This window comes from Pituophis catenifer, unplaced genomic scaffold (assembly GCF_029215685.1).
Source record: "Pituophis catenifer annectens isolate HBS135680 unplaced genomic scaffold, rPitCat1.0.hap2 SCAF_1, whole genome shotgun sequence".
Lineage (NCBI taxonomy): Eukaryota > Metazoa > Chordata > Lepidosauria > Squamata > Colubridae > Pituophis > Pituophis catenifer.
The window spans coordinates 68,821,117-68,844,821 of NW_027256881.1; the positions used below are offsets into that span (position 1 = coordinate 68,821,117).

Below are 23,705 nucleotides of genomic sequence, written 5' to 3' on the forward strand. Positions count from 1 at the left end.
CTCTGAGGGAGATGAGTGATTTAGAAGTGTGAAAAAGAAAAAAAAAAGGAACAAATACAAAGTGCTTGGTTGAACTTTTGGACTAGAGTTTCCCGTAATGGGGAAATGGTTGTAGTTTTGTAGCAGAACACATTCCAGGATTCACTTTCAGATTCTTTGATATCCCTAAGCAGGCCCATTCTCAAAACAAAAAGAAGGGACTGTTTGCCAAAATAGAGAGTACTGAATTACATTTTCCTACAATCTAACCTGGTATACACCAGCTTTGTATACTTACCATGTTTTATTTATTAAAGCCTATATTTTCATATAGTGTATTTGAAAATAAAGACAGAAAAGCTAAATGTTTGCAGAATGTTAGGCAGTTAAAATAATCCATTTCTCAAAAGAATAATTCTCCTTCAAGGTGGAAAGTTTCATCAATCTTATTCTTTTGATTCTCCTTCAGGTGGAAGGTTTCATCAGTCTTATTGAAAAGGACTCTCCTACTGGAAAACAGAAGCTAACAGGCCACATTATAAGTTTCGTCCTTGTCCTGTCATGTTGTAGTTGCTCCCAAATGGGAGACCGTCATTTATTCCTGGCTTTAAGGATCTTCAATTTTTTGAGTAAAAAAATGGACAGATTTAAAGACCACTGTCCTTCAGAGGAGGTGAGAATTTTTAATTTTAATATTGCAGCTTCAATCAGAAGCCCCCTTTTGACCCATTCAACTCTAGATTTGTGTATATATACTGAGTTCAGTTCTGTTGATTTAGGAGAGAAATTACATGATACAAACCTGTGGTAGGGAACACTGGCTCCTGCAATTTTCAAAATGTGTTAAAGAGATGAGATGAAGTTAAAGGTCAGAAGGAAAATTAAGAAAGTAAATTGTAGTGACAATCATTAAAAAAATACAGTAAGACTAGTGAGCTTCCCATAGTTAGCAATTTATGGAAAATTAGGGGAGACAGATATCTAAGGGCTAGGAAAGGTATTTGGCCCTCATGTTCCTTGACAATGCAGTAGCTCAGAATTCGTTTTCATTTTCAGAACATTTCTGCTGAGTTCCCATCTGGGAATGAATCTTTCTGGGACCTGTTATCGATGTATTCAAAAAAATTAAACATTCAGACATCGGTTGATCTTGAAGATGCCATGCTGTTCATCGCTTTGTTGAGAAGTTTTATTGAAGGCCTGGTCTCTCCAAATTCCTTTTTGAAAGGTATTTTTATTATTGCAGAAGAAGTGAAATTTGAAAAATTCCACAATGTGGATGCTTTGCTTGTTGAAGTAGCATTTGTTTCTTGAAATTCTGAAACTTGATCCCAGAAGTTATGAGCCTTTCTCAGTTTTAACCTGAAGAAAGCATTTGCTCTGGTTTAGCTTGGTTTTGCTTAGTTTCAGAAAATGCTTTTGCCACAGCCCCTAATTGCCACTTCTTTGCATTTCTACAGATGAGGTCTGGTGGAATCCTGAAACTTTAAATGCAGACAGTAAAGATTATTTGCACCTGCTGTTGGGACTGTTTGACATTGTTGTCCACGGAGCAAGTGAGGGGTTCTGTGCTGGTTATTTTCGGGCAATGATGCGACTTCTGTTTGAGGTACGTTTTACATACATAAACATAAATACGTCTGACAAGAGGAAATTATTATTTCTGATTTAGGCAATTGAGAATAACTTGTTGAAATTTTACAATGAGATTGTACTATGGAGACCATTGAAGTGAAATGTGGGTGTGTCTCTTTTCAAAGCCGCCAAAAAAAAGGGTAAATGGGCTCTCCAAAACTTGTGTATTAATTGCTTCCTTTTTATCGTTATCTGAAGGTACATTTGAAAGGACCAGAGCATCAATTTAGATTTCTCTCCATTGTATGGACTTACAACTACAACTTGGGCAATCAGCTGAATTTTGTGATGGATGCTGTGCTGCAAACTCGGGCATTGTACATAGGATGTGTCATGCTCGAATCTCAACCTAAGCAGAAAAAAAGGCAGTTGGTGTCAACTGCATCTCCAGGTACATTGTGATGGCCTTTGGGATATTCCCTCTACTTATTGCAACATTAATTTATTGTGGGCTTTATAGGCTCTCCAGAGAAATTAGGGAGAAATTAGTATGTACTACTTTCCTGCCTTTCCAGCTATCTACCCTTACAAGACGTTTTAGATTATTTGGAGTGAAGTTTACTTACATGCATTATTATATTGAGTTACTGAGTAGAAGGAGTGAGGGAAGGTAGGAAGGACTTTTCAGGACTTTTGCATTCTATTTTCAGGTTATAATCAGACTTAAATAGATGCTTTTAACTATCTTTTAACTTACATTGTCTCTTTTTCTAATTACACTCACTTAACTCCAGAGATTGCTCTTAAAAATAAATAACTGCATGGGTTTTTAATTTTGAGGCTTTTAGCTGTTTCAAAGGATTGGAAAGGTTTGAATTAGAAAATAGAGAAGACCTTCTCAGTGGGGTCAGCATTTGCAAGTCTGAGGATCTAAATTCTTCTTGGTGGCTGGACAGTGTAGGCAGATTGCTCCTCTCAAGCAACACAATAAACTTGTTTCTCAGGGTAGGAGTTTTCATTCTGCATAGTTAATAAATCTAAGATTATTTGGAACTTGGTTAAAGCAATAACTGTTTTCTCTACTTGCACTTTCCAGTAATTGTATCTCTGTTGATCAATTTGGGAAGTCCTGTAAGCGAAATCCGAAGAGCTTCTCTCAAATGCCTTCATTCCTTAAGTGGAATAGAAGAATCCATATTTCATCCTATGCTTCAGAGTTTCACGAAGAAAGCTGAGGAAATAATGTCTGATTCAACTTATGTTACCCAGGTAAGTATAGATGAAAGTATGATCTTTCCTGATTTGCAACTGTAATTCTCTATGAGTCTTTCTGATAAGTCAGATACTCAGAGCTTTTCTTGTGGTCTTTTGGGTGTCAGGATCACTGAAGCAAGTGGTCAGAGACTAGGAAGCATCTTCTCCTCAGGAGCCCATCTTCTTCCTTTGAGGAGGTTGTAAATTATCATGACCTGCGGGCCAAGATGAACGAATTATTTTGCTTTGTTGGTCCTTCTTGCAAATGAACAATGGGGAATTGGAGGCATCCACACTTAGTATCTGATCAATTTGTCTAGCTTAGCATTGTCAACCGACTGATATTTTTGGCAGGAGCTTTTTCAGCATTTTCAAGAGGTACTAGAAATAGAATCAGAAAACTTTTTTATGCAGAAGATCCTTTCTTCCACTGATCCATGGCTTCTTCTTCCCAGTTGCCTCTCTTGCATGAAGTTCTCCACACAGCTGCAGTATTTCATATCCAACTAAATGGGATGTTAATCAGATAGGCTTGTGCTTCGCTCTGCTTTTTTATTTTTTGCAGAATTTCACATTTTTGTTTTGATTGTCTGGGAAAGGGTTGTGAGAAAGCAGCTTTAGTTTGGCTCCGGGTGTGCTTTGAAATGCAGAGTAATACCTCAAAGCTGGGGCTGGGGCTTAAGAATGATAATTGACATCAGCAGAAGATGCTATGGCAGATACAGAGCAAAATACGGAGGTCCTGGCATGGGGCCACTCCTTTTATAGATAGCCAGAAAATTCATATAAAGGTGTTGTGGTCTGTCAGCAGCCTGCAGAACTGGCAGAAGAGTCAGAGAATGAGGAGGCTGGGGAGGAACATGGGCCAGTCCTGGGGTCTGGGGAAGGCTCGGATGAGGGCTCTGCGTTGGAGGCAGAGATGGGGCTAGGGCCATCTGGGAGTTATATGCGGACTCCGGAACCTCCAGAGTCGGACATCAGCAAGGCAGAGGAATAGGGGGAGCCTGTTCCTAGTATACACAGAACTGCCAGAAGGCAAGAACAGTTAAAACAAAAGGGACATCTTGGGAGTAAGACTTGGAGATGATTGGCCCCTCCCATAAGACATAAAGGAAGAACACAGACATGTGGGCCTCTGCAGGAAGCAACGTTGTGGATGGTGTCAGTTTGTACTTTGAAGCTCCATTTTTGACTCTGTGTTTCCGTGTGGCCTTGCCAAGCTAATTGCCAATTAGGTCTTTGGCAGTGTGTCAAAGAAGATAAAGGTGGGTGTTTACCAGCCTTATCCGAAGGACTGTGGCAGACTTCTGTTGGACTATTTATAAACTCTTGGTGATTCAGCACGTGCTGTGAATGAAAGGAATTCACAGCCGTTAAAATAAAAGAAGGGTTTTTTGGGACTAATTGTGTGCTTTTTACTATATCAGGAAGCCTAGGTCAGAACAAAAGGTTCATAGTTAGCGTGAAAATGCACATACAGTAATTGCAGACCACTTTCAGTTCCTTTGTCACTTCAACCAGAAATAAAGAAAATCAATCAATTACCTTAATGATCCTTTGGTGTCTTTCCCCCCTTTTGTTTCTAATCTAGGTTCTTGGTGATCTCTTTGGAGGAGAACCTATCCAACAGAAGCGAAAAACCAAGCAGCAGAAATCTTCAGAAGCATTGACAGCCTTACTTGAATGTATCCAGGGCTTTAGATGTCCTTCCTATATTGCAAGAAACCTGATGAAAATACTTCATGAAGTCAATGGCAATGTAGGTGAAATAACTGGTGTTAACACTGGGAAAATATCAAAGATCAAGCCAGATTTTTGTGTTGTTTTTCTGCAGGGCGAGACCTTGTTTATATCTTAGTTTTGTTATATTAACAAAATAGAACTTTTTCTATCCCTTTTTATTTGAACAAGACTTAAAAACACTAAGATATATAAAAGGGTTTCAAGTTGCCACTTGGATAGTTGTATTGTTGTTGACAGAAATGCCTTTAGTGCAAAAAAGAAGGTAACCCAGTTTTATCCAGGCTGTTTGTGTGGCAACTCACAATTTTTGCCCATTAGCCATGTTGTCTGGGGCTGCTAGGATTTAAACCCAAAATTTCTAGAAGGCATCAAGTAGTATATCTGCTGTAAAGGGAGATCCTCCCAGAATGAGACACCTTATTAAAAAAGAATCAGCTGACTGTCATATATACTAAGTCTACATAGGTTCTTAGGAGACTCAAAGAATTGTCTTCAGATGATTTGCATGGCTAGCTTAATGACTATTGGTTAAATATGTGGTTGCATCATACACATTTAGAAATTTGGCTTTCTCTCCTTAAACATTGACTTGCTTCCAGAAGTTGTGGATGCTTCATCACTGGGGATTTTTAAGAAGAAATTGGACAGTCATTTGTCTGAAATGGTATAGGGCCGTGATGGCGAACCTATGGCACGTGTGCCACAGGTGGCACGCAGAGCCCTCTCTGCGGGGACGCCAGCTGTCGCCCCAGCCCAGCTCAATGCGCATGCGCCTCCCACCAACCAGCTGGTCTTGGGTCTCTGCCGCGCATGTGCGCTGGACGGTGCCTTTCCCGATCTTTGCAGGTTCCCCTCAGCGTGCCCTACCTTTCTACCAGGCCGGGCTATCAACATAATAATTTTAAATTGGGTGTTTTAAATTTCTGGGGTTTTAAATTGAGCCGAATTATTTAATAATTTTAAATTATTTTAATTGATGTTTGTCTTGTGCTTTTAATAGGCTGTACACCGCCCTGAGTCCTTCGGGAGAAGGGCGGTATAGAAATAAAATTATTCTATTCTATTCTACCCCATTTCTGCTGTCCATGCCTTCCCCAATCTCCCCAGGTTCCCCCCCCCCAGCGCGCCCTATCTTTCTATTCTATTTCTGCCTCCCGCACCAACCTGGAAGCCAAAACGGGGTGCAGGAGCACCATGTGAGCTCCCCCCCGTGCCCCATTTTGGGCCTGGAAAGCTTCCTGCACTGACCTGGAAGCCAAAATGGGGCGCGGGGGAGCTGGGGTGCATGTGCAGGGCTGGGGCACATGCGTGGGGGACACACGCATATGTGCGGGGATGCACATGCATGTGCGGGGGAGGCTCGCATTGCATTTTGGGGGTTCGAGCACACGCGCGTGCATTCACACGTGCGCTTTGGCCACTTGACACCAAAAAGGTTAACCATCACTGGTATAGGGTCTCCTGCTTGAGCATGGGTTTGAACTAGAAGACTTCCAAGGTCCCGTCCAACTCTGTTATTCTGTTGACATACCAATAAATGGAATACAAAACAAGTTTTATAAATATAAGTTTATTAAAGTTTTGGTTGATTTTTTTTTCCCCAAAAAAACATTTGTCGTGTGTTTTTTCAGGCGGTGCTTCTTAGCTTGCTGCCTCTCCTCGATCGATTATTGGAGAAAGCTTCTGGTACAGGACAGATGTTGAAAGACGAAGCCCTTCTTTTGCATCTCCTTCTTGGGAAATACAATGAGCACTCGGCAACATTGCTTTGCACAAATCAAGAGTGCCTACATCTGTTCATCAAGGCTTTGCATGCCTCACAGGAAGTGTACCAGGGCCTTCATCCTTTTCAGATTACAGCTCTTGGGCAGGTAAGATCTTGCATGAGTGATTTTCATTAGAATCTTTCACAGGGATTATTAGCCTAGGTCACCTTCTAGAGTACAGACGTCTCTCTTCTATTTGCCACAAAGGTTTTTCCAATTGCTTTCTAAGGAGAGAGCTGATAATTAGGTTTTGCTCCAATTTCCTTTTTTTCCCCCTCCTGGTTCCTTGTGCACCACAGTTCTACTAAGAAAAAAAAATAACAGAAAGTCTTCTTTCCAGCAGGAGGCAAATAGAGTTCTTTTTGCTGAAGAAAGATCCTTTTGATATATTTTTCTTTGTCAATGTAAGTTTGAGTGCTTGTTGCGTGTTGTTTCTTTATCTCCCATTGTGCTATCAAGTTATAAGATTAGAAAATACAGGATATATGTCCAATCCTGAAAGCCAGTAAATTGAAAAAGATTCGAAAAAGCCAGATTTAAATTGTATTTTGGCAGAGTTGCTTTTCAGAGTGAGATGGGCGGCATATAAATTTAATAAAGAAATGAATTCTCAGGGTATCATAAGGTAGCTCCTTATTTTCCTTATCACTGGAAATAATGCTGAGCTTTCTTTCAAAATGTTATATATAAGCCCTTGTCTTTTTGTTATTTCTAGATTACAAAACCTTTCTTTGCTGCACTGCCAGATGGGAAGGTACAGCAAAGGATTCTGGGAGTTCTTTTTGACTTACTCCTCAATTGTAAGAATCTACATTGTGCCCAGACAATCAGCAGTGTATTTAAAGGGGTAAGATCATTTTAATCTTGTGGCATAATGAGACTCTGATTCCTCTGAATAAATAGAACAGGATTACAGGTGGTCCTCGACTTACGGCCACAATTGAGCCCCAAATTTCTGTTGTTAAGTGTGATATTTGTTAAGTGAGTTTTACAAACTTACTTGCCACATTGGTTAAGTGAATCACTGCAGTTGAGAAGTTAGTAACCCCATTGACAAGTGAATCTTGCTTCCCCATTGCTTTTGCTTGTCAGAAAGATTACATGACACAGCAACGGTCATAAATATGAACCAGGTGCCAAGCATCTGAATTTTGATCACATGATCATGGGGATGCTGCAAAGGTAACTGAAAAACAGTCATAAGTCAAATTTTTCAATGCCATTGTAACTTTGAATGATCACTAAATGAATTGTTCTCAGTCGAGGACTTCCTGCATTTATTCAATAATAAATAAATAATAAAGAACAAAGTATTCATATGTTTCTGTGTCAATTTAGTTTGTTTGCAGGAATTAGGCCAGTGTAATCTGATTACTTTTAACAACCGTATTGTGTTCAGTATAAAAGCTAACGAAAATGTTATGTTACAGAGAATTAAAACACACAATATTTATAGGAATAGTTTGGAAAATTAGTAATATGCCATATGATGAGTGAATTGCTTTTATTGAAAACATGACTCTTGTAAACACAAAAGAATAATATCTGGTTTTAAACCAAGAATTGTTATCGCGTTTTCAGTTAGAAACTATGCTGTGATGCCAAATTCATAGGAAACATAATCTTCATAGCCCTCCCCTTCGAATACAAATGGTCATGGTTTCTTTCTGCACCGCCATACAGGCATGTCACATGCCAGTTGACAGAGGCTGGCCAGATCATATCCTCCAATTGGGCTGCATGTGTACAATATATTGTGATGTGTGGTGTGTTACAAATTTTTAAAACAACATCTAACATATTGTTTAGATTTCAGTGGATGCTGAGCAGATTAGTATCGAACTGGAACCTCAGCCTAAAGTCAAGACTATTGCTACAGTTCACCAGACAAGAAGGCAGAAAATACAGCAGCAGAGGTAAAATGGGTGGGAAATATAAATGCCTTATATGCTATAATGGCAGAGGTTTTAAAAATGGAAAAGATTTGGAAGCCAAGCAGCTTAAAAACATGATAAGATTCATTAAGCAAACAATTTAAGCTGTGTCATTTCCATGAGTCTACATGTGGAATAAAATTGGTAACACTCTGACATTTTACATGAAGAGAACACAAATTATATTCATTGAATTCTATTAGTTTTGGCTAATTGGAACTGAATTTCATACATGCTTGTGATGCAATATAATGAAGATCATTTCTGTGATTAAATGGGAAGAGACAGAGTTAACCAAAGAGGACTGGACAGACATGAGAATATATGTTATCTTATTTTATATAGTTAATACTTTAATAACTTTTGTTGGTAATTGTATATGTATATGACATTAGGGCAAATTCAGTGCTTCTGAATTATAGAGTTATAATCTTGTCTCCGTAATCATGAGAAGTCCTGTCTGAATTCCTCGAATATTACCATCAGAATAGATGATGCCAGGTTAAATAGCCAAACATAAAAGAACTAAGTAGTTAATCAGAGAGAGAACAAAACCAGGTCATAAGCATATATGGTAAGCTAAGGAATAGAAAGATTAAAAAGGACATATTAGTTAACTAATATTTAATAGCCATATTTTGTTGTTGATTCTTTGGCTGTTTGTAGAATCTGACTCACAGAAATAGTTGCTCTGCAAAAACTGATATTTTTATAGAAGGAAATAAGTTGACTTTGTTCTGCTTTTGATCATCCAGGAAAGTCCAAGATCAAGAATGTGTACAAGAAGAAAGTATGAACTGGCAAAGAATTACACTTATCCTAGAATTGCTGCAGCACAAAAAGAAGCTCAAACAGCCTCAGGCTCTGATACCTACCCTTTTCAATTTGCTATCTAGGTAATTTTACTTTGGAGAGCAATTCTAAATCTTGTAATTTCTTAACGATAATTGAGTTCACTCCAGCCATTAAACATTGAGGACTGCCTGACCCTGGAAAACTATATTTTGCCCATGGGAGAAAGGAGTTCCATGTTTAGATTTGGGCATTATCAAAACATCTCGGCTCTTCTGTCCTCCATTCTGTGCTACGGCCAAGTTCTGTCCAATCTCTCTTTATGTGGCCAAGCTATAAGCAAACTTGCATTTGGTCACTATGAACTTGTGGATCTGACCGCCCTTTGAGATGTTCCATCCAGTATCTTAGAGCAAGGGTCTCCAACCTTGGCAACTTTAAGACTTGTGGACTTCAACTCCCAGAGTTCCTCAGCCAGCAAAGCTTGAAGTCGACAAGTCTTAAAGTTGCCAAGGTGGAGACCCCTGTCTTAGAGCACTTGCCCCTCCCATCCCGCTAAACATTCTTGAGCTGCATCAAGTTTCCTCTACTTTAGCTATGTTGATTCCTCAAGAGCCTTGCAGTTCCTTTCCTGTCTTTAACTGATTCCCTTGAGGATTTTTCCAAATAAGGTATTTGAAAAAAAGGAACTTGGAATGTGATGTAGAAATTATCAGTGTGTTATAGAAGATTGGTTCTCTCTGCTCCCCACCCTTCAGAACTGTTATTTTTAGGTAGCAGCATGGAATATTATGTTTGATCATCTATTTCGCCAAAAATAGCCTGACTCCTTTCTGAATTTCCAGGTGTCTGGAACCTACTGCAGGGGAAGAAAATCTGGAATACACAAAACAACTAATACTTGGTAGTTTGTTAAACATTTGTCAGAAGCTGTCCCCAGATAGCAACAGGATAAAGGCAGGTAAAGTGAAGACCAAAGTTAATTTCATTTTGGATATTTGACAGTGTCCCCCAGGCTTTGTATCCCTACATGGGATGAAGCACTTGTTAACTTTTTGGTGCTTTCTTTGTGTTTTGAGGTCTCCTGGATGAAGAGAAATTCAACGTGGAACTAATCGTTCAGTGTATTCGGGTCTCAGAAATGCCACAGACCCATCACCACGCACTGCTCTTGTTGGGCGCCGCAGCTGGAATGTTTCCTGTGAGTTTATGGGAATGCATGTTGAGGGAAGGGAAGTTCATCCAAGTTTCTAAAAAGTATCACATTTTAGGTGCCTTTTCAGCTTTGACACAAGCATTTGGGTGAGGCTGCTAACTGACCACTTTCCAGACTCACTTCCCTCCTTTCTCCAAGATTTTTCTCACCACCTCCTGCTTTTTTTCTTTGCATAGATCACCATCAATTACTCCTAATTTTTTTTTCTTTCTCTTCTTTATCTCTAATCTGTTACTCCCTGAAATGACCACTAACTGGACAGAGGTTTGACAGTATGTTTAATATTTAACAAACGTTAAACATTTGTTTAATGTTTAAACAAATATTGAGGACCTGCTAAAGTTTTCTATTCATTCAGGATAACAAAACTGGCTTCCGAGTGCAATTCAAGGTGCTGGTTATTACCTATCAGGACCTCGATACCTGAGAAACCGCTTGTCTTCAGTAGTTTTTGCGCACCCAGTTGCACCCTTTTCTTAATTGGGAGGCCCTTCAGACAATCACTATACCTTGGTCACCTCTCAATTGAATGGCTGCAATGCGCTCCACGTGGGGCTACCCTTGGAGACCACCCAAAAGCTACAACTGGTTAAAATGCAATGGTGCGGGCAGAAATGGGGTGCTTCCTGGTGTGCTCATGGGTTCCCACTGCTAGGCGAGCTGTATTGGATGCCAGATAAGGGGATGGTGAAGTTTGCTTGTATATAAACAAGGATTGAGCAGTGTTAAAACAGCAAAGGATCCATTGCTTTAAAGCCTGAAAGAAAATTGTTCTAAGAGAAACTGCACTGTAAGAATAAACACTCAAAACCAAGTCCTACATTATTGCAGGAATAACAGCTTTCTTTTGTGCAGGATAAAGTGTTACACAATATCATGCCCATTTTTACATTCATGGGAGCCAATGTCATGCGCCTGGATGATGCATACAGTTTCCAGGTGATTAACAAGACAGTGAAGATGGTCATTCCGGCTCTCATACAGGTGAGATCATTTAAACTGGGTCACTGAAATAGAATACAGGTAATCCTTGGCTTAGGAACACAGTTAAACCCAAAATTTCTGTTGCTAAGCAAGATAGTCGTTCAGTGAATTGCGCTGCATTTTTACAACCTTCTCTGCCACAGTTGTTAAGTGAACCGCTGCAGTTGTTAATTGAACCATGCAGCTGTTAACTGAATTGGGTTTTCCCCCATTGATTTTGCTTGTCGGAAGCCAGCTGGGAAGGTTACAAATAGCAATAGAATTTAGACTTATATACCACTTCACAGTGCTTTACAGCTCCGGTTTACAGAGTCAGCATATTGCCCCAACAGTCTGGGTCCTCATTTTACCGACCTCGGAAGGATGGATGGCTGAGTCAATCTTGAGCCGGTGAGAATCGAACTGCTGAACTACAGGCAGCTGCCAGTCAGCAGCAGTAGCCTGCAGTGTTGCATTCTGACCACTGCACCATCATGGCTCTTACTGTGATCACATGACCCCGAGACACTGCAACTGTCACAAATATATGCCAGTAGCCAAGTCCCTGAATTTTGATCCCATGATCATGGCGATGCTGCAGTGGTCGTAAGTGTGAAAAACAAGTCATAAGTCACTTTTTTTCAGTGCCATTGTAACTTCAAATGTTCACTAAACGAACAGTTGTAGGTCAAGGGCTACCTCTATAACAAACATACCTTGCATCTGAGACAGTATTCTTATTTTTATTGCTTGCAACTTGGATTCTAAATCCTTTGGTTTATTTCTTCCTTTTTTTTTTAAACAGGAGTTTCCTTTACTGTAGAAAAAAATTGTCATTTTTTTTCTTAATCATAAGAAAAAAACAAACAAATAAATAAATAAAATAAAATAAATAAATAAATAAATAAATATCATTGCTGCATTTACAAGCCATTTCCAATCCTAGTTCAAACCTGCCTTTTAGACATTTACAGATTGGCTTTGCCACACAAACACAGCTTCACTAATTATATTCTAATTTATATATTATTGCAATCTATTCCACGGTTATTCTTTAGTATTCAAGCTTTGATTATAACCTTGGATCTTTTATGGGTTGGGGTTCTGTTTTTTGTTTTGCTTCATTCGAACACAGCCTTGTCTGTTGTTTAGCCTTTGGTCTGTATGTATAACCTGTTCTTTTTTCTTTTCTTTTTTTTTATTTTCTTTGTAGGCGGAGGAAGATGGTAGGTCTTCAAGAACTGCAGGGAACATGGAAGGAGTTGTGATTAAAATAATCCGGGTTTTCGTGGATGCCTTGCCCCACGTGCCAGAGCATCGGCGTCTTCCAATTCTAGAACAACTTACAAGTACTTTGGGGGCGGAGCGGTTTCTGTGGATTCTTTTAGTACTGTTGTTTGAACAGCATGTGACCAAATCTGGGGCTGCAGTAGCCAGTGGGGAGAAGGTAGGTAGAGGTTTGAAAAGTACTTTGCCTTTAAAAATGTATGAGTTGCTGTGGAGAATGTTGCAATATAATGCATAAATATGCGGCATTTTATAATACTGTTTTCTTCATCTTGTTACTTACACAGGATATTGTTTTGGAAACCGAGTCGGAATTCTGGATTTCTGTATGTTGTGAATTTAGCGTAATCGAACAATTACAAAGTTTAATGAATCTACTTAACTATTTAACAAACCTGCCAGAGAACAAAGAAGGTAATTGCCAGCAAAGAAACTTTTAGTCAGCCACTCAAACAAGCAGATTGATTCCCAGCTGAAATAATTTTGTTTAGGAGGTTCATAATCGGGACTATTTTCTCCAGAGCTGGCCCCAAAAGGCAGTGCTGCAAATGCTCCATTCCTTGAGCATATGGAGAAGATGATCTCCGTAATATTTCCATTCTGGCAGTAAGGATAAAATATCCTTTTATCTGCTGCCTGAGTCAGTCTTACTTTCCCCAAAATTAGAGCAAAAGTTGTTGTATTACTTAAAGTAGGGTTAGGGTTAGAATACTGCTTTTTGGCATAGGTGTGAGTAAATTGCCACTTTTAATTGGATTTTTAAAATAATATGTACATAGATTGAGTGATTGAGTGATTAATTTAGTTACTTATTTAAAAAGATTTATATGGCTTTGGGGTCTATTTTTTGCAGATGACCCAGGACAAAAGAAGTCAAGGCCACTTAGGACACAATCCTACAATCAAGAAACAGAACTCTTTGATGTGGAGTCTCACTCTGGCAAACAGTTGAGGCATTTGAAATTCTTGGCAGTCTCTTTCATGTCACAGCTTCTAGCTTCACACAGTTTTGTAAAAAAAGTGAGTTGAATTTATCTTTGCCCAGAATCGCTAGAGTCCCATTACCAGTTGAGAATCTGTAATTTCCATGAACTGAGGCAAGTTGCAGAAACTTATTTTCTCTTCACTTCCGGCTTCAGTGTAGTGCTGGTTGGTGTAACTCAGTGGTGAAAACCAATTTTTTTTACTACCAGTTCTGTGGGAATGGCTTGGTGGGCGTGGTGTGGCTTGGTGGGCATGGCAGGGGAAGGATACTACAAAATCTCCATTCCCTACCCACTCCAGGGGAAGGATACTGCAAAATCTCCATTCCCACTCGACTCTTGGGGGAAGGCAATTGCAAAATCTCCATTCCCACCCCACTCTGGGGCCAGCAAGAGGTGGTATTTACCAGTTCTCCGAACTACTCAAAATTTCCGCTATTGGTTCTCCAGAACCTGTCTGAACTTGCTGGATTTCACCCCTGGTGTAACTAGAAACATGCTTGACATTAAGTGCAAAGTAAAATAACATTAGATGTTATTTTAATGTTTTTTTTAAACAGGAGTCGGTCTACTGTTTCTACAGTAGAATGTTATTTTGCTGTAAAGTCTGCACATAATATCATTGACTAGATATCTTGGCAAAAGAAGTGAAGGCATGGAATTAGTCAAACCACAGTGAATTTTTGTTTCTAGTCTTGGAACAAACCAGAGGTCAGATATATACAAATTGTGGCTGGCAGTTGAACATTCCATCCATGTACATGTTGTATACAACAGCCACAACAGCATAACAAAAACAAATTTGTTTTTAGGTTTGATCATTTGTGATTAGTGCAGCTTATCAATTATTAGGATAAATATAGTTAAACACATTTAAAAATGCATTCTGTGGTTAAGAGAGACCTTCAGAGACCTAGCCTTGCATGCTTTGAATTACGGCCCCATCTGCTACAGCCTTTACCCTCCCCAAAAATTGACATGCCCCTCCCACCTACGATAGTCCATCGGGACAGATTTGATTGACCTTTTTATTGAAGTGGCTTCTGATGCTAAGAATAGTAAGTGTTGTTGAAATAGTTTTCAGCTGCAAATTTGAAAGCAAGCTACCTGCTGGAACTCTTGTGCTGTCCCTTTTTAAATATATATATATTAATGAGAACTCATAAAAGCAAGTTCCTTGGGTGTTTTTATCCAGCTCTGATTACTGTTGGAGAATTTGACATCTACTTTGAAATTCTATATGCAAAAGAGACTTTTCAAGGCTGTGTTTTCACTAGTTAGGAACTTAGGGAACCATCCGTCTAACCATTAGCCAGTCCCACTCAATCCTGTATGTTATGAGGATGGCAGCATGAAGGTCCTGAAAATGAAAAGGATGAAAATTTTGAAGAACTAAAGGCCATGTATGAAGCCATGTATGGCTACAGTAGAAGCAAGGATTGAAAAGGGCGGAGAAATACAGTGAATAGGGATGGTTTTACTTGATCCAATTAAATTTCTTTTTTCTCTCATTTAATTTCTTTTGCTCGGTACTTAGTGTGTCGGACTTTAATATTGGTTACATTGAAAGGTAACAGCTTAGTGAATATGTATATGTGCATAATAATAAAAAGTATGGCCTCTTCAGGATCCTGAATGCCACCAATTTTTTAGTGTAAAATCGAATTCCAGACAAAATAGCCATGAAGATTTTATCTGGTTAATACTATAACAAAATGTTAGCGCACCTCATAGTCATGTTCATCCACCTGAATTTAATTTCCATTAACATGTCATGGACTGTGTAAGTGATTTTTCTTCCTTTCTCCACTAGGTAGTTGAATGTGAAGATTCTGAACAGTTAAAGGAACTTGAACAGAAGTAGGTTTGCTTTTTTTGTTGAATTTTAATTAAGAATACAAGTAAGCTGTATAGGGAGATTTTGAGAAGGCATTACTTTACATCTCTTACCAGATGAGAAATTAACTATATCAATATATCTATGTCTGTCTGTCTGTCTATGTATGTATCTGTCTGTCTGTCTGGCTGGCTGGCTGGCTGGCTGGCTGGCTGCCTGAAACTACAGCCTATTAAAGTATATGACACTAATCATATGACAGGAGGTGATAGGCAGAAGTCACACATAAGAAAACCTGGAACAGGGCAAGGACCATTTCAAAACAAATCAGGCTGATCTGTGAACATTATGTTACACTATTTTTTTGCAAGGTTTCAAAGATAGAAGGTGTAAAATTAATGCTGGGCCCATACCTTGATAGGGTGGGATCCTGTCTTTCATTATTTAAAGTAGCCACTAAAATCAGTAGACTGACTTTAAAATTATGTCAACTTAAAATAATGCAAATATTTAGCTAACATTTCCTATTGATGGAGCATCTTCTGTCAACTGAATGTTGGGGCAAATTTCAAGGATAATATGGAATTCTACCTTGATGATGATCACCACAATGACGATAACAGAGTTGAATCTAATGGCATGCCCACATGGCCTGTTTCTGTGGATAAATGGTTTCGTTTTTTGATTCTCTGACTTTTAGTCTAATGAAAAATTAATATGGATTGATGTAGTCAGTCATTGACTATGGTTTTTTTTTCTAGGTTGTTGGAAAAAATTCTTTGCTACATAAATGCCGTGGCGCAATCAATAGAAAAAAATGCCAACACTTTGACAGCCAAATTCTGGAAGGTTTTGCTCAACAAATCATATGAACTACTGGATAAAGTAAGTATTATTCTATTTGCCAGTAAGGTGACATCTTGAAGCTTTGTGATTTTGATGTAAAAAATGGGTTTATTAATTCTAAACCACCAGATAATCCAGGCAAAAATCTTAGTTGCTTGAGATATCGTGAGTTAACCTGCTACCACAGATTTGCCTAGCAAATAATACAATACAGAGAAGATTTAACAGAAAATAAAATAGAACTTTGGCTTTTCTGAAAGATGGGGAAGTTATCTGAAGGACCGTCTTTTCCCAGTTACATCCACCCAACCCACTAGAGTAGGGAGGCAGGGAATATTTCAGGTCCCATCTCCTAAGAAGGTACATCCGGCAGGACCCAGAAGAAGGGTCTTCTCCATGGTGGCTTCCACCCTTTGGAATATCATCCCCACAGAGATTAAATTGGCCTCCACTTGGACACTCTTTCCCAAGGCCCTGAAGACCTGGTTCTGCCAACAGGCCTGGGGAACCCAGAGTGGGATAGAACCCATCAAGTGGCTCATTTAATTGTGTGTTGTCACTGGAGGGGGTGGGGTGGTTACTGTTTTTTATTCTTTTATATTGGGTTTTTTATTGTTTGTAAACCACCCAGAGTCATTGAGAATGAGTGGGCAGTCATATAAATCTAATAAACAAATAAATAAGTTCTTCAAAAGAAAAGTATTGTGCTAGAGTCCTGATAATGAAAAACGGATCTCAAACTATAGGGATAAGTTCCAATTAAGGTAAGTTTTGTAATTGGTAAGAACAGTTCAATAGAGAAACAAACTACTATAGGTGGTTATGAACTCCCCTTCACTAAATACTTTCAAGCAGAAGCTGGATAGCCAGGAATTAGATTTAGTCTATAAACAATTCCTTTGAACTCTGGATTTTCTAAATCAATTTTTCAGGAAGTTGAGTGAAGGCAGAGTGAAGGAGGAACAGAGCTTTCACTTATCTTAGTCAAGAGGAAAGACTTGGAATGTGGAAAAAGCTGAGTGAAGAAAGCTTTATCTGCTTATAACTGTTCCCTTCCAATTTTGATCTAGTTGTAGAGGATATGGGGAAAGGCCTTGAGGGACAGGAGGAAGTAGGAGTCACTACCAAGGCAATAGATAAACAGGACTTGAACCCATTCTGAGACACTAAGTGGACTAAACATTTCAGAGAAGCCGCTCCCTAAATCACACAAAAATAAAGTGAAGGGGAGGGGGGAGCACATTCACTCCTGCAAGATTCTGCTACTATAGTTGTCATGGTAGCCGTAGTCTTGACCCATATGGCATTAGTTTCTTAATTTGCGCTAAATCGTTGAATTGACACTGGATTTGCATTCTGAGATTTTCTTGAACTTCCCCCAAATTCAAGAGTCAATGGGATACTCAAGGCTGGAATGGGGTAGAGGCAAAGGAGGATTGTTAGATTAGTTTTTCTATCTAAATACTAAAACAATTTTTTTACCGTTAATTCTTTTTTAAAATGTTCCTGTGTTTCCTTTCTAGATCAATTCCTTAATTCCAACAGAAACCTTTATTCCTGTCCTCAGGGGCCTGATGATCAATCAGTTGCCCTCAGTGAGACGTAAAGCCATGGATCTCCTCAACAATAAACTGCAACAGAACACACAATGGAAACAAACCCAAGTAAGCAATTTTTCTTATTGTCCCATATAGTCGTAGCCCTTCGTGCCACATAGCATAGCAACTGCAATGCAAGAAGTTCAGCCTTGCCCTTTAAGTATAGTACTTAAATAAAGAAGTACTAGATATGGAACCCTGAACTTACTATAGGAAATCTTCTGCTGAATGCTTCTTTGGATTGCAAGATCTGGATGTTGGCTTGGATGTTCAGCCCCGAAACCTTCCCATGAATGGTTCCGCATCATTTTGCTCTTTCAGGTGGAACTTCTGCTAGAATTGGTTCCCGACCTCCTCACTGTGGTGCGGCATCAGGAAGCCGAGGAGCAGGCAATTAATAGGCAGACGGCCTTGTACAGCTTGAAATTGCTGTGCAAGTGCTTTGGCAGAGAGAAACATGAGCTGTTTGTAGCTGTGCTAAAAGTGGCCATTGAGGTGATTTCTTCAGATGGGAAAGAAGAAAGAAACGTCGTCGGAAGTGCTCTGTTGTGTGCTGCTGAGGTCACTTGTGTGCTGAAAGCATTGGCTATACCTCAACTTCCAAGGTACTCTTCTTCACCCATAATTAAGGATCAAGAAATTGAACATCGACCAGGGATCTCCAACCTTGGCAACTTTAAGCCTGGCGGACTTCAATTCCCAGAATTCCTCAGCCAGCAAAGCTGGCTGAGGAATTCTGGGAGTTGAAGTCCACCAGTCTTAAAGTTATCAAGATTGGAGACCCCTGTCCCTTGAGATTTTTGTTCAAAATATGCCTCACATTGCAATGCAATTGAATTTCAATTAAGCAGCTCTAAAAGATAGTGTGGTTATTTTTCTTCTCCTTTTATAGATAGACATATGTTTTCCAGGAAATTCTGAAGGGAGAAAAATTAGTTGGCATTGGGAAAAAAATTATATACATCCTTCTGTGCAAATGATTCTTACTTTTCTATGCCAGATAACTGATTGCTCTTCCTTGCAAAGAAATGCTTGAGTATTTGAATATTCATAGGAAAATTTGTATAATTAGCTAGAAGCTTTCTACAAAACAAAGAAAAATTAAGCACTTTCCTGATTACAATCACTCAAGAAAGTAGTGATAGATAAAATAAGTTTTGACTGGTGTGCAATTAACTACTACACCATTCTCTATGTAGATTAAAAAACTTAACAGTGAATATTCATTAGAGATGTTTGTGTTTTCAGAAGAGCTTGGCCTTTGACCTTACTTAAAATACCATTTAGTGAAATGTATTTGAATAGAAGATAATTTATTTTACTGGGAGGTCTGTTTGAGTATGAACAGGTTAATTTTGTGTGTCTTTTCTCATAGGCTTATGCCGGCATTGCTAAATATACTGAAACACAAAAAGGACTTGGTCGCCAATGAAATTTATTTACTTAGCACAGTGACAGCTCTACTGAAAATTGTGGAAACGTTGCCACGCTTCCTCAGCCCATATTTGCTGAATATCCTGCTCCAGGTCAGTAAACCTACTTTGATTAAGAGCAAGTATTAGTTAAGCAGCACAATGTGTGAAACTTCTGTGAAATAATTTGATTTGTACATTGGCTGCTTCCTAGGTGGTCCACTTGGACAGAATTACTGTTGAAATGGGGCCTTCGTCCCAAGTTAATCTACGTGTGGCATCTCTGAAAACCACTTTGGCAACAAAACTTCCATCAAGAGTTCTTCTGCCAGCAATTGCCAAGAGCTATGGTGAAATTGCAAATGCTTCTAAGGTGAGATGCGCCTCCGTTCTTCCAACACATCTCTTGCTATATTTCTATACATATATAGTCAATATATTACCTCAGGCAATAATGGAGTTCAGAAAGTGCAGGGCATCACACTTCATTGAGAAGGAGGCGTAATTCCACCTGCAAAAGGCTGCTTCGTTTACTCAGCTAACCTGTACTCTATCATGACCTTAGATTTGGCACTTAGTTTCTATTCTTGGGCAAGGAGAAAGAGGAGTAGGGTCATGGTTCCTTATGGCTCTCAAATTTCATACTATGCTGGACCGAATGTTTTCCTTTAAAAAAAAAGCTGCTATCAGGTTTTTGAAGGGAAACTCAAGCAATTTGGACAGTTTTAATAATTTGAATTTCCTTGGGTATTAATCTGAACTTGTATCTTTGTTCTTCTAGAATGATGTAGGAACAATTATGGATATTTTGAAGGAGCACATTGTAACGCTGGAGAAAGATCAGCTCTCTGCTCATCAATCTGAGCTAACAGCATTTTTCACAAAGGCTTTGGACTTCAGAACTGAACACTCTCAGGTGAAGCATATAAGATCTTTCGGGAGTAGCACAAATGTGTTCCTCTTCAAGTGATGTTTCCCTTTGAATTAATCTCCTTATGGGGCAGTTTCAAAAGCTCAGTTCTGGGCAGGATTGTGCCCACAATCCTATAAACATTGCTACAAATATTTTGATAATGCTTGCTTTATTCTAGGACAATTTAGAGAAGGTTGGCAAAATAGAAGCTCGAATTATCACATGTTTAATCAGCATGGTTATGAAGCTTTCTGAAATGTCTTTCCGGCCCTTGTTTTTCAAGGTAAGCATTTGAACACGCTTCTTTTTCAATAGCTTTGTTTGTGTTTTGATACAAAAACAAAAAACCCACCCCGGTCTCTCTTTTTTTCAGCTCTTTGATTGGGCCAAAACTGAAGGTGCCCCAAAGGATAGACAGTTAACTTTCTACCGACTGGCAGATTGTATTGCTGGTGAGCTAAAAGGGCTGTTCAGCCTATTTGCTGGCCATTTAGTGAAACCTTTTGCTGACAATCTAAACCAGATCAATACATCAAAAACAGGTAAAAATTCTAATTTAAAATAAATGCAAGGAAGAATTTTTTTTTTTTTTATTAAGATACATTATAATGCACTAATAATGTAACATTGCATATTTATATATGGGGTAAATACCTTTATTCCTGTATCTTTTGCTGTTTATTTCAGATGCAGATGAAGCTTACTTTGACTCCGAGGGCGACACTGAAAAAAGTTGCTTATTACTACAGTATAGCCTTGACTGTTTGTACAAAATCTTCCTTTTTGATTCTCATCATTTTGTGAGCAAAGAGAGGGCGGAAACATTGATGCTGCCTTTAGTCAATCAGGTTAGAGAGCAGTCTCATTCTTATTAGATTATTACCTAATAGGTTTCCACTGTGCTATGTAATTCTTAGTCCATTTTTACAGATGTACTTTAATCATTTAAGCTGGTTCCTTTTTCAGCCACTCTTATTGTCAGATCACCATACTTGGTTTAGAAAATGAGTTGAGTGATGTATTGTTTATAAAGAAACAATCTATCAGTCTTGTACAACCAGTGGATTCTAAAAAAGGGGCATTAAAAGTATATAAAGAATCTATTAAATAAAAGAATTATTCTAATTCTAAAAGCGCCAGCATAAAATTGCTTTAAGTAACAGCAAATTATTTGGTCAGGCTAACTAGCCCAATGTTGGTTGAATTTTCATTTTTTTTCTCAGCATGGAAATGATTTTATTTTATTTTATTTTTAGCTGGAAAATATGCTTGGAGGAGAAGAGAGATTCCAGGAGAGAGTGACTGTGCATTTGATTCCATGTATAGCACAGTTTGCAGTTGCAATGGCAGATGACGCTCTGTGGAAGCCCCTGAACTATCAGATTTTGCTAAAGATGAGGCATGCATCCCCCAAGGTTAGTGGCAGATGTGTCAAATTCTGCTTAAGACAAGCAAGGTAGCAAGTACAGTTTAATGCATGTTGGGGGGTCAGTCTTTTAAAAACTGGAATGTTGTTGATTGTGCCCAGATGTTGCACAGGAGGGGGCCAGAATTGGGCCATTCTGACTGGGCTATTGAATGTGCTGACTGCACTTATTTTTGGTTTAGGTTCGATTTGCAGCTTTGTTGGCTTTGTTAGAGCTTGCTGAAAAAATAAGAGAGAATTATATGGTGCTACTACCAGAATCCATTCCTTTCTTAGCTGAACTTATGGAAGGTAATGTATTGCTTATTGTTTTTGCGTTGAATTACTTTTTCTCCATAAAACTACTTTTAATCAAGAATGGCTGTCCTGCAGTTTCACCTTAACGGCAAATTATCCTGTCTCTGTAGAAAACTGCTGGACTTCAGGCTGCATGATACCACCCACTAAACTATATTCTTAGGTCCTATGAGCACTTATAGCCTTGAGTTTAAGATAGTTAAGAACATATAAGTTTAAGATAGTTAAGATAGTATATTTTTCTCACTTACAAGGAAAAATTCTCCGTGGCGGGTTTTCAGCATGAATGTACAGAATGTATCAAAATCCAAGTCAATGATAGTACATTTTATTTTATTTCCAAGAAAATGTTACAGTATTTATGTTCAAAAGTCATGTGTCAAACAAGTAAGGAAGTGTTTAGAAGAAAATGGAATTAATTCAAGTATTAAATGTAGTTTATATAATGAATAGTCTAGAATGCTTATGTTTTGTTTGGATGTATGTACACACACACACACACACACACACACACACAGTGTGTGTATCTATGTACTGAGTTGGTTCAATAGTAGATTAGGGAATCTCTAAAATTAAAATTGATAATTAAGCACTGATTGAACTCCCATTTATGTTATTTTCTGCAACCTGAGAAAATTGATTTCTTCCTTGGGCAGAGCTGGTAATTGCTTTTTCTGAGAACACCTCCTTTGGAACTTACTGGGAAAGTTTCCTTGGTGTTTCCCAATCTTCCCCAAATTTAATTATAAGATTAATACATTTTAAGACGTCTATTTGAAAAGGTATAAGTTTCCTCCCCATGAGAGGAAAGGTACATTCAAAAATATATAATATCCAAACAACTAGCTACGTGTTCTGCTACAAAACTATGTGATCTGATTTGATAAATCGACACAGTTTAAAAATTAATGAGTAGTTATGATCAGCCTTTCCTTTCCCCTTCTCTTCCTCAGGCTGGCCCCACAGAGGCCTTTCCTACCTTATTACCTTCTCTCCCTCAGGCTGGCCCCAATGATCATCTCCTATCCCCTTCTCTCCTTCAGACTTGCCCCACAGAGGCCTCTCCTATTTTATCCCCTTCTCTCCCTTTCAAGTGGGGTAGAATGTCTAAACTCCCAGCCCTCAGGCTGGATGAGTCACACGCTGGCCACGCCCACATGGCAGTTGGAACAGAGTTCTTTTCAGGTGGGGAGGGGGAGTAGAACGTCTAACGTCTAAATTACATGCATGCATGCATGCATAAATAAAATAAATAAATAAATAAATAAATAAATAAATAAATAAATAAATAAATAAAATAAATCCTTAGCATCAGTGTGTGTTAAGAATAATATAAGAAATACTAATGATTGGATGGTTATTTCAAAAAATCCTTAGCAAGCATCTAGAAGCCAAGAGGAACATACGTGCCAAATTTCAAGTTTCTAGGCTTTACGGTTCTGGAGATTTTGTGATGATGCGTGAGTGGGATTTCGCTTTTATATATATAGATTGAAAAACAGCTAAAACAATCTCTGGAAGGTAGAGAGGAAAGATGCAGATTGAGAGAACCTTAAATTGTTTATTTCTTTTTGTCTTCTTGGCAGATGAATGTGAAGAAGTGGAGCATCAGTGCCAAAAGACCATTCAGCAGCTTGAAGTTATTCTTGGGGAACCACTCCAGAGCTACTTTTAATCCCATCCCACCAGCTCTTCTGAGTTTGCAAGGACCAAGAGAACACAACCTTTTTCTCACTCTTTGTTTTATGTATATTTTCACAAATATATTTGACCATTTTGCTCAATATTTATGTTAAAAAGACTATTTAGATTTTAATTAAAAAGGAACAAAATTTTAAGTGTAACTTCTCTACATTTACTTTTTCTTATGCAGTTTTTAAAAGG

General features: G+C 38.6%; 1 protein-coding gene across 1 annotated transcript in view; it reads left to right on the forward strand.

The window, feature by feature from the left end:
- Positions 1-23,665, forward strand: part of HEATR1 (HEAT repeat containing 1) — a 39,872-nt gene extending 16,207 nt beyond the window's left edge. The window contains exons 16-44 of the mRNA XM_070932543.1: positions 449-652; positions 1,036-1,207; positions 1,440-1,588; positions 1,813-2,005; positions 2,651-2,823; positions 4,400-4,567; positions 6,183-6,422; positions 7,033-7,164; positions 8,127-8,233; positions 9,007-9,147; positions 9,889-10,004; positions 10,123-10,244; positions 11,115-11,243; positions 12,436-12,669; positions 12,797-12,923; positions 13,363-13,529; positions 15,306-15,352; positions 16,091-16,214; positions 17,699-17,839; positions 18,095-18,378; positions 19,149-19,299; positions 19,400-19,558; positions 19,967-20,101; positions 20,277-20,381; positions 20,472-20,640; positions 20,786-20,946; positions 21,355-21,513; positions 21,707-21,815; positions 23,408-23,665. Of these exons, the coding sequence (XP_070788644.1) occupies positions 449-652; positions 1,036-1,207; positions 1,440-1,588; positions 1,813-2,005; positions 2,651-2,823; positions 4,400-4,567; positions 6,183-6,422; positions 7,033-7,164; positions 8,127-8,233; positions 9,007-9,147; positions 9,889-10,004; positions 10,123-10,244; positions 11,115-11,243; positions 12,436-12,669; positions 12,797-12,923; positions 13,363-13,529; positions 15,306-15,352; positions 16,091-16,214; positions 17,699-17,839; positions 18,095-18,378; positions 19,149-19,299; positions 19,400-19,558; positions 19,967-20,101; positions 20,277-20,381; positions 20,472-20,640; positions 20,786-20,946; positions 21,355-21,513; positions 21,707-21,815; positions 23,408-23,496 (4,407 nt within the window). The 3' untranslated portion in view covers positions 23,497-23,665. The remainder of the gene's footprint in view (positions 1-448; positions 653-1,035; positions 1,208-1,439; positions 1,589-1,812; positions 2,006-2,650; positions 2,824-4,399; positions 4,568-6,182; positions 6,423-7,032; positions 7,165-8,126; positions 8,234-9,006; positions 9,148-9,888; positions 10,005-10,122; positions 10,245-11,114; positions 11,244-12,435; positions 12,670-12,796; positions 12,924-13,362; positions 13,530-15,305; positions 15,353-16,090; positions 16,215-17,698; positions 17,840-18,094; positions 18,379-19,148; positions 19,300-19,399; positions 19,559-19,966; positions 20,102-20,276; positions 20,382-20,471; positions 20,641-20,785; positions 20,947-21,354; positions 21,514-21,706; positions 21,816-23,407) is intronic.
- Positions 23,666-23,705: the final 40 nt, after the last annotated feature.